This window comes from Coffea arabica, chromosome 8c (assembly GCF_036785885.1).
Source record: "Coffea arabica cultivar ET-39 chromosome 8c, Coffea Arabica ET-39 HiFi, whole genome shotgun sequence".
Lineage (NCBI taxonomy): Eukaryota > Viridiplantae > Streptophyta > Magnoliopsida > Gentianales > Rubiaceae > Coffea > Coffea arabica.
The window spans coordinates 8,297,918-8,308,919 of NC_092325.1; the positions used below are offsets into that span (position 1 = coordinate 8,297,918).

The 11,002-nt window shown below is 38.6% G+C and overlaps 1 protein-coding gene across 1 annotated transcript; it reads right to left on the reverse strand.

The window, feature by feature from the left end:
- Positions 1-350: 350 nt before the first annotated feature.
- On the reverse strand, positions 351-971 carry LOC113705760 (uncharacterized). Its single transcript, XM_027227671.2, has one exon. It carries the CDS (start codon positions 969-971, stop codon positions 351-353), a length of 621 nt encoding a protein of 206 aa, XP_027083472.2.
- Positions 972-11,002: the final 10,031 nt, after the last annotated feature.

Below are 11,002 nucleotides of genomic sequence, written 5' to 3' on the forward strand. Positions count from 1 at the left end.
CCCTTGATCCATAATCCACTTGTCCTTCCAAATATTAATGCTTTGCCCATCACCTACTCTTTTCTTGATTCCCCTCTCTAACAAATCCTTTGCACTCAAAATACTTCTCCATATCCATGAATCCCCACTTTTCTGTCTCATTGTCCAAATGGATTCCCCTCTAAAGTACTTCCCCCTCAAAACCTTACTCACCATAAGATTTGGCTTGGTTATCAGTTTCTACAATTGTTTAGCTAGCATTGCTGTATTGAAGTCTAACAGGTCTCTAAACCCCAACCCCCTTTTGCCTTTAACTCAGGCATTTTCTTCCATCCTAACCAGTGAATCCTCTTTTTATCATCATTGCTTCCCTACCAGAAATTTGCCATCTCTTTACATATATTTTTACACAGAGTCTTTGGTAATTTGCAGTAGGCCATTGCATAAGTAGGCATTGCTAATACCACTGATTTCAGTAGAACTTCCTTTCCAGCATTACTTAGAAGTTTCTCTTTCCACCCTCTTAGCTTGTTTGACACTTTCTCCCTGATATAGTTAAACACTTGTCTATTTGTCCTCCCAATCACCATAGGTAAACTCAAATATTTGCTTTGTTTGACTTGATTCATTGCACCTAGTGTGCTTAGTATCTCATTCCTACATCCCTCACTTGTGTTTTTGCTATGAAAGATAGAACATTTGTCAATATTTATAACCTGCCCAGATGCTTCCCCATAACTCGTCAATATCTGCATGATTGCACTTACTTTTTTCCTTTGTAGCTTTACAGAAAATGAGGGTATCATCTGCAAAAATAGATGGGCAATATTTGGGCTAGAAGGAGCAATTTTAAGACCAAAAATTATGTGATCATGCATAGCATTTTTGAAAATGTTTGAGAGTGCCTCAGAAACCAATAAGAACAAACAAGGGGACGGGGATCCCTTGTCTAATCCCTCTGGTAGGCCTGAAATAACCTCTTTTCTCTCCATTAATGTTAAAAGTGTAAGACATTGAAGACATGCATTCAAAGATCCAGTGAATACAAGTCTTATGAAAATCCATTTTCTCCATGATTCTAGTCACCAAATACCACTCAACTCTGTCATAGGTCTTTGACATGTCAAGTTTTAAAGCCATAAAAGCATTAGATCCATTTGTTTTCCTATTCAAGCAATGTGTAAATTCATGAGAAACCATAATATTATCTATGATTTGTCTTTCAGGAATAAAGGCCAATTAATTAGGACTAATGCGGTGGTTAACCAAAGGTTTAAACCAATTTACCAGGACTTTAGCAATGATTCTATACACCACATTACACAAACTTATGGGGCTGAATTCAGACACTAAAGTGGGGGACTCCACTTTAGGAATTAAAGTTATGATGGGGTCATTTGTAACTCTTAGCAAATTGCCAAAATCAAAGAAACTAGAGATAGCATCAGTCAAGTCTTTTTTTAATAACATTCCAGAATTTTTGAAAGAAGATGGAGGTCATACCATTAGGTCTTGGGGCCTTGTCTGGATGTAGTGAGCAAACTACCTTTCTTTCTATCGCAAGTTTGATAAGCTCGGAGTTCATTTGTCCAGTAATCACTCAAGGAATACCATCTAGCATTTCATCTGACAGTTTTGGATTTGTAAAAATAAATAGCTCTTTGAAATACCCACTTATCACTCCTTCTATTTCCTCCACTAACTTACACCAGTTTCCATCATCTTTCATCAAAGTAGATATATTGTTTCTCTTCCTTCACCCTTCCACACTAGAATGAAAAAATTTGGTATTGTTATCTCCCTTTTTCAACCACTTAACTCTTGACTTTTGAGCCCAAAACACCTCTGCCCTTTTATAAGTATCATTTAGCTCCCTTTTTAAGTTTGAGATTTTTTCATGTCTATTAGGCTTGTGGCCACCTCTCATCTCCTCAATCTTTAGCTTCAAATCCTTTATTTGCTTCCTTGCATTAGCTTTTATCCCCTTATTCTAATTTAATAGTTCCATTCTGCACTTCTTTATCCTATGTTGTAGTTTGCAGAGTCTAGATCCATATTGCTGCTTTCTCCAAGCCTTTTCTACAATATCTCCCACCTCCTCAAAGTTTAGCCAATTCTTATCAAAATAGAATCTCTTTTTCCATCTTTTACCTCTAAGCTCAGTATCTAGCAATAACATATAGTGATTAGAAGCCTCATTCTGAATATGTATGCATTTTGCCTTATCATGATCACATCTCCACTCCTTACTGAAAAGAACGCTATATAGTCTTTCCTTTACTTCACTCTCTTTGTCCTACTGATTACTCCAGGTCCATGGAACTCACTCAAAACCTATATCAATAACCTGATTCTTCTTAACAAACTCTCTGAACACCTTAAAACTCCCCTCAGGTCTTCTTACCCCCCCCTCATTTTTCCCTATTAGATAGAATGTCATTCATATCCCCTGCCAATACCCAATTCTCTCCCCATATGTTTTTCTTTCTTTCAATGACCTTCCATTGCTCTTCTCTGATTATATCCTTTGAGCTAGCATAGATACAGATACACCACTATTTAGTCTTCTTACTCTGCTCATCTATCAGTAATTCTATAGTGAAGTATGTACTCATAGTTCTATAGATGTTAAGTTCCTTCCTTCACAACATTGCTAAACCCCCAGCCTACCCCACTAGATCAACTACAGCAAAATTCTCATAACCCAATCTAATTCTAATTTTATTTGTAACACATTCCTTATTTTTTTGTTTCAAACAAGAAAATTAGTTATGGAGAGTGGAGTTTTATAGCTGACAAGTATATATTTTACGTGTTTTTAGTGTGTTTTATTATTTAGTTTTGGAGTGTTTTACTCATGTTTTTAGCTAATTAACTAAGATTCTAGTGAAAATATGCATTTTGTGGTTTAAAGTGTGAACAATTGCATTTCTATGGATTTTTATAGTGAAAACTTCATGTTTTTATAGGTTTAAGGATTCAATCATTAAATGGCATGAGTTGAGAAGATATTCGGATGATTGATGATGGTTTGAAATGATAAAAAGAGGATATGAAGTGCAAAAGAGGAAATGCAGTCAAATTATAAAGAAAGCAAGTTTCACAGCTTTGACACCTTGTGATATTTCCACTATATCTTGAGCTACAAGCATTGGATTGAGATGAATTTTTAATCATTTTGAAGCTAAGAGATAGATCTACATTTGGTATGAAGACATCAAAGTCCAGTTTAATCGTTTTCATAGTCAAAAAGTCAAAATACAGAAGTACAACTCTGCTATCGCAAGCTGAAATAGAGTTCTGACCAGTCATGGGTGTTTTGATCATATCTCGATTCACAGAGCTCGAAATTAGATGATTCTTGAGGGATTGGAAAGCTAACTCAAAGGATTATAACTTTCATGTTCTGCACAAGAGTTAGTTAAGCCGCCATCAGTGAGAAAATTAGTCTTAAAACTTGACTAGCATAGGGTATACATATACAATTAAGTTCATCCACAATCAACTTTTACATTTATAAATTCTAAATACCCCACACACGATTTATCGCAAGTATACGAATCATGAGTGAGTATAGGGTATTAAGGGTCGATCCCATAGGGAAGAATGATAATTATCGGTGTTTTCTGAACTCCTTCTGTGAGGCCCCAGTTCGTTCTACGTTGATATATTCATTAATTGGGCGGTAACGTTTGGTTTTGGGAGTATTTCAAAAACCCTAAGTAGGGATTAAGATTTAAACCCTCAGTTCCGGTTAAGATTGAAAACCCGTTTTCCTACATTTTCTTTATTAGAAAATTCCCCAGATAATTTTTATTGAGTAAATAGAGTTTTTAGATGATTTTTCTAGTATTAGTTAGTTTTTGAGAAATTAAGAACGTATATCGGACGTGGGACCCACTAGTGCGAAAAGTTCGGAAAAATTCGGCCAATTAGGTTAAATTCCGGATACTGTGTAAAATTTATCGGGTGTTAAGAGATAAGTAGAGTGTGTGAAGTGAGTGATGTGAGAGAGAAAAGGAAGATAAGAATGCATTAATGAGTGTGACAAGTGTCACAATATGATTGGTTGGACTTTAAGAATTACTATTCACAATTTTGACTTTTTTGACCAAAGGTTAAATATCTCAAAAATCATTCAAAATTCACCATTTTTCTCTCCTTGGTGGCCGGCTCTCTAAGCTCAAAGAAGGGAGGAAATTTTCCATCTCTCAAGCTTCCATAAGCTTCAATCTTCCATAAACAAAAGCTTAGACTAGATTTCACTCCATAAAATCTTATCTTCTAGTGCTAGTAAGGGTTGTGGTGAAGTTTGTTTGAAGGTCTAAGGTGCCCAACATCTTCCTCTCTCTTGGTTCTTGGTAAGTGAAGCTTGAAACACCCTACTACACCTAATGATGCTTATGTTGTGCTTATTAGTGATAAGAGTGCTGAAATTTCTGGTTTTAATCTTGGTTTGAAGTGATTTGGTGAAGTTTTCCATTTTATGATGATTTTTCTGGTTTAATTGGATTATGATGGTGTGGTTGAATATGATGAATGGTAATAGCCTATAATGACTCTAGTGAGTGTGAAATGTGGATAAATGCAACCAATTTTGGATTTGGTGTGAAAATTGAAAAGTTAGGGTTCCTAAATCCCCAATTCTGTCCGGTTTTGGATCATAGGGTTAGAGGCAGAATTTGACTTTACTCAAAACATGAAAGTTGTAGGTATTGATGTGTTTGAGGTGCCTACAAAATTTCAGGTCATTTGGATTAATGTAGAATGAGATATGACGAAATTACTGTAGCTGTTCTGCTTTGGTCAGAATGCGAAAACCGCGTTGGTATTTGGCTATTTTGGCTGGAATTAGTTTGGATTTTGAAGTTGGTGTCTTCTGATGAAATGTAGCTGGATGTCTTATCTAACATATGCCTTTGGAATTTCGGCATTTGGACTTGTATAGACTAAGTTATAGTCATTACAGTTTTATGTGATTTGCAAACCTGTTTTGGTAATTCTGGATTTGTATTTTGCATATTTGACCTAATTGTGCTAGGATTTGGACTGAGTGACCTTCTACATTGTTGTAGCCCTGTTTAATAGCTTCGAAACGGTGGGTCTTACACCCCCATCTGATAACCGTAGTGAATTTGGTGCCATTACCGCATATTGAGGTCAAATACGGTTTGTGATTCCAGTACGTTTTTGGAAAGTTTATGGCTGGAACTTTGGCTTCACATTTGACTGAGTTACAAGCTGTTTGGGCTTCCGACCAAAACACCAAACTTATAGCCCTATATCAGAGATTTCTAACGCCCTTGGAATTTCATGAATCGGATTTATAAAACCTGAGATATAGCCGAGCAAACAAGGCCTGCCCGTGAAAATGACCAGAAATCTGTTTTGGTCCTGATGACCAATTTCCGTTCCGAATTTGGATTGCCGACCTTCATGAAAGTTGTTCCATTTGGAATGAACTATCTAACTGCCAATTTTCAGCTCTTTTGACCATGTGTAGCATAGAAAACAGTTCGTACTCAAAACTGACCATTTGTGCATTGGCCAGATTTCGTAAGTGATTGTGTTTGGTTCATTTGGGACTAAAGCCTCCAGTTTCAGTTCTGGATGTCTTCATAACAGTTGTTGTTCATCCTTTAAGCTTCGATTTGGCATCTCATCCGCCTTAATCCGATATTCGTAGCTCAACTTATGAGTGAACTAGAAATGAGTATCAAATCTGCCGTTTGCCATTTCCGCACGCGTGCGTGTGCCCTTTCCGTACTTGCGTGTGCCGATGTTGCTGTTTTATTTGTTTTGGGCACGTTAGTAGCCGTTTATGACATCATGTGATGCAATCTTCTATTTCAGATCGTGGTGAGCTAGGCGGAGCTGGTGGGCCCTACTAGCGAACACGCACGAAGTGATTTTCACGTTTGTACTACTTTTGTACTTTGTGTAAGTATTCAGGCCGGTTTGGTGTGTTTTCTTTGCTATGTGTTTGAGATATGTGAAAAGGGCACTTAAGCGAGGGTGTACTTTATCGCACTCGACCTAAACCCTAATTTGAATGTATAATTGTACTTGGCATATGTATATGAACCTTTTGGAATCAAAACCCTTGAACTTGTGGCTCGGGGCGACTTTCGAATAAAGTTTGTGAAGTTTGCAACGTTTGTGATTTTGAATAATTTTGGGAAGTTTGTGAGTTTGGGGCGAACTCTTGACCTGGTTGGACTATTCGAGCCGGTTAGGGCTTGGTCGAAGGCAGTCCAACTTAATCTGAGGTCACCAAGTTTGTAGGTTCATTTTATGAACCAATTTTGTGAATCCGGTTCACCGAGAAGGTGACCAAGTTTGTGACCCGAGCTTGTGACTCAAGCTCAAGTTTGTGATTTCGTTCGCCCGGGCAAGTTTGTGAGGTGACTGGCCAGTGAGGGTGATAAGGTGTCGGTGGGTGTACAAGTGAAGTTCTACGGACTATTATTTGCGGTCGACGGAGTGTCGGCAGGAGATCACGCATGGCACATGAGTTGGCTTTGGAGCCACCTGTATCCTTATTATATGATGTTACTTTTCTGCTTTTGCTTTACTCTTATTGTGTAACTGTTACGTGAAATTTATGCTTTCGCCCCTGTTTACTTACTAAGCATATACCTTACCCCATTCCTTTTGTTTTCCTTAGCAGGGGCCAACGCGGGGACTTTTGGCTCGTATACTAGTATAGTTAGTTTGGCTTGTAATAGTTAAACAGTTAGGATGTTTGTTTTTGTTTTGGTGGTTTGACTCGATACTTTTGGAGAATGTAATTATAACTCTTTTGGGATTGTATATATTGTATTTAGTGCTCTTTCAAACTTTAAGTTTTGAGTCCTGGCGCGAGCTAGGCAGGCGGCCCGCCGATACCCTTGGGTTCGCCCTTGGGAGAAGTGGGGTCGTCACAGTTGGTATCAGAGCTTAGGCTTCAGATCTCTGTAGTGTATCCTAGGCTGAAAGTTTAGGATGCCGGACTGTGGGATTTGATTTTATTTGAAAGTTAAGCAATTGAGGGATAAAACCTATAGCTGCTTCGCGTGGTCTCTGCGCGGGGTGAGCCTGAATGAAGTGGTGAATAAGTATGAAGGACTAGATGCTCGGTCAAGCATAAGTTATGGATCATAAATGTTATAGGCCTTAAATCTTTCTCATGGTATCTGAGCACCATAGGTAGGTTCGTCAGGTAGGAATTTCGATTGTAGATAGTTTACTCTTGGGACTGCAGCTTGAGATGTGAATTATCTTATTTCGGATTCTTGTGCCTGAGTACTCCAGAGTTGAGGCGCTGCTAAGTACTTGAGATTTGCATTTTGGGGAACATGAACAAGCTTTGTCTGGCTAGAGTGAGTACAAGAGATCAACGGGCACTTTGGGAAGTGGAGTAAGAAACCGGACGAGGGTGGTTTTCACTGAGTGTGGGACGACAAGTCGCGTTTCTTTCATTTGCCCTTGTATTGTCCCTACATGTCATTTACTTGTGGTATGTTAATACCTGCATCTATAGTACTTGCTGCACTTGACTTTGTCTAACTTGAAATGTCTCTTGGTGTATATGCTGCATTATATTGCGTACATTTTGGCGTGACTTGTATATATATGTACACCTTTTGATCTTTTGATTATTTCGAGTTTTTCAACCCTTAGCTCGTTGATTGCAATTTCGAGGACGAAATTGTCCTAAGTGGGGGAGATTGTGAGGCCCCAGTTCGTTCTACGTTGATATATTCATTAATTGGGCGGTAACGTTTGGTTTTGGGAGTATTTCAAAAACCCTAAGTAGGGATTAAGATTTAAACCCTCAGTTCCGGTTAAGATTGAAAACCCGTTTTCCTACATTTTCTTTATTAGAAAATTCCCCAGATAATTTTTATTGAGTAAATAGAGTTTTTAGATGATTTTTCTAGTGTTAGTTAGTTTTTAAGAAATTAAGAACGTATATCGGACGTGGGACCCACTAGTGCGAAAAGTTCGGAAAAATTCGGCCAATTAGGTTAAATTCCGGATACTGTGTAAAATTTATCGGGTGTTAAGAGATAAGTAGAGTGTGTGAAGTGAGTGATGTGAGAGAGAAAAGGAAGATAAGAATGCATTAATGAGTGTGACAAGTGTCACAATATGATTGGTTGGACTTTAAGAATTACTATTCACAATTTTGACTTTTTTGAACAAAGGTTAAATATCTCAAAAATCATTCAAAATTCACCATTTTTCTCTCCTTGGTGGCTGGCTCTCTAAGCTCAAAGAAGGGAGGAAATTTTCCATCTCTCAAGCTTCCATAAGCTTCAATCTTCCATAAACAAAAGCTTAGACTAGATTTCACTCCATAAAATCTTATCTTCTAGTGCTAGTAAGGGTTGTGGTGAAGTTTGTTTGAAGGTCTAAGGTGCCCAACATCTTCCTCTCTCTTGGTTCTTGGTAAGTGAAGCTTGAAACACCCTACTACACCTAATGATGCTTATGTTGTGCTTATTAGTGATAAGAGTGCTGAAATTTCTGGTTTTAATCTTGGTTTGAAGTGATTTGGTGAAGTTTTCCATTTTATGATGATTTTTCTGGTTTAATTGGATTATGATGGTGTGGTTGAATATGATGAATGGTAATAGCCTATAATGACTCTAGTGAGTGTGAAATGTGGATAAATGCAACCAATTTTGGATTTGGTGTGAAAATTGAAAAGTTAGGGTTCCTAAATCCCCAATTCTGTCCGGTTTTGGATCATAGGGTTAGAGGCAGAATTTGACTTTGCTCAAAACATGAAAGTTGTAGGTATTGATGTGTTTGAGGTGCCTACAAAATTTCAGGTCATTTGGATTAATGTAGAATGAGATATGACGAAATTACTGTAGCTGTTCTGCTTTGGTCAGAATGCGAAAATTGCGTTGGTATTTGGCTATTTTGGCTGGAATTAGTTTGGATTTTGAAGTTGGTGTCTTCTGATGAAATGTAGCTGGATGTCTTATCTAACATATGCCTTTGGAATTTTGGCATTTGGACTTGTATAGACTAAGTTATAGTCATTACAGTTTTATGTGATTTGCAAACCTGTTTTGGTAATTCTGGATTTGTATTTTGCATATTTGACCTAATTGTGCTAGGATTTGGACTGAGTGACCTTCTACATTGTTGTAGCCCTGTTTAATAGCTTCGAAACGGTGGGTCTTACACCCCCATCCGATAACCGTAGTGAATTTGGTGCCATTACCGCATATTGAGGTCAAATACGGTTTGTGATTCTAGTACGTTTTTGGAAAGTTTATGGCTGGAACTTTGGCTTCACATTTGACTGAGTTACAAGCTGTTTGGGCTTCCGACCAAAACACCAAACTTATAGCCCTATATCAGAGCTTTCTAACGCCCTTGGAATTTCATGAATCGGATTTATAAAACCTGAGATATAGCCGAGCAAACAAGGCCTGCCCGTGAAAATGACCAGAAATCTGTTTTGGTCCTGATGACCAATTTCCGTTCCGAATTTGGATTGCCGACCTTCATGAAAGTTGTTCCATTTGGAATGAACTATCTAACTGCCAATTTTCAGCTCTTTTGACCATGTGTAGCATAGAAAACAGTTCGTACTCAAAACTGACCATTTGTGCATTGGCCAGATTTCGTAAGTGATTGTGTTTGGTTCATTTGGGACTAAAGCCTCCAGTTTCAGTTCTGGATGTCTTCATAACAGTTGTTGTTCATCCTTTAAGCTTCGATTTGGCATCTCATCCGCCTTAATCCGATATTCGTAGCTCAACTTATGGGTGAACTAGAAATGAGTATCAAATCTGCCGTTTGCCATTTCCGCACGCGTGCGTGTGCCATTTCCGTACTTGCGTGTGCCGATGTTGCTGTTTTATTTGTTTTGGGCAGGTTAGTGGCCGTTTATGACATCATGTGATGCAATCTTCTATTTCAGATCGTGGTGAGCTAGGCGGAGCTGGTGGGCCCTACTAGCGAACACGCACGAAGTGATTTTCACGTTTGTACTACTTTTGTACTTTGTGTAAGTATTCAGGCCGGTTTGGTGTGTTTTCTTTGCTGTGTTTGAGATATGTGAAAAGGGCACTTAGGCGAGGGTGTACTTTATCGCACTCGACCTAAACCCTAATTTGAATGTATAATTGTACTTGGCATATGTATATGAACCTTTTGGAATCAAAACCCTTGAGCTTGTGGCTCGGGGCGACTTTCGAATAAAGTTTGTGAAGTTTGCAAAGTTTGTGATTTTGAATAATTTTGGGAAGTTTGTGAGTTTGGGGCGAACTCTTGACCTGGTTGGACTATTCGAGCCGGTTAGGGCTTGGTCGAAGGCAGTCCAACTTAGTCTGAGGTCACCAAGTTTGTAGGTTCATTTTATGAACCAATTTTGTGAATCCGGTTCACCGAGAAGGTGACCAAGTTTGTGACCCGAGCTTGTGACTCAAGCTCAAGTTTGTGATTTCGTTCGCCCAGGCAAGTTTGTGAGGTGACTGGCCAGTGAGGGTGATAAAGTGTCGGTGGGTGTACAAGTGAAGTTCTACGGACTATTATTTGCGGTCGACGGAGTGTCGGCAGGAGATCACGCATGGCACATGAGTTGGCTTTGGAGCCACCTGTATCCTTATTATGTGATGTTACTTTTCTGCTTTTGCTTTACTCTTATTGTGTAACTGTTACGTGAAATTTATGCTTTCGCCCCTGTTTACTTACTAAGCATATAGCTTACCCCATTCCTTTTGTTTTCCTTAGCAGGGGCCGACGCGGGGACTTTTGGCTCGTATACTAGTATAGTTAGTTTGGCTTGTAATAGTTAAACAGTTAGGATGTTTGTTTTTGTTTTGGTGGTTTGACTCGATACTTTTGGAGAATGTAATTATAACTCTTTTGGGATTGTATATATTGTATTTAGTGCTCTTTCGAACTTTAAGTTTTGAGTCCTGGTGCGAGCTAGGCAGGCGGCCCGCCGATACCCTTGGGTTCGCCCTTGGGAGAAGTGGGGTCGTCACACCTTCATTATCTTGACTACCATAAATAT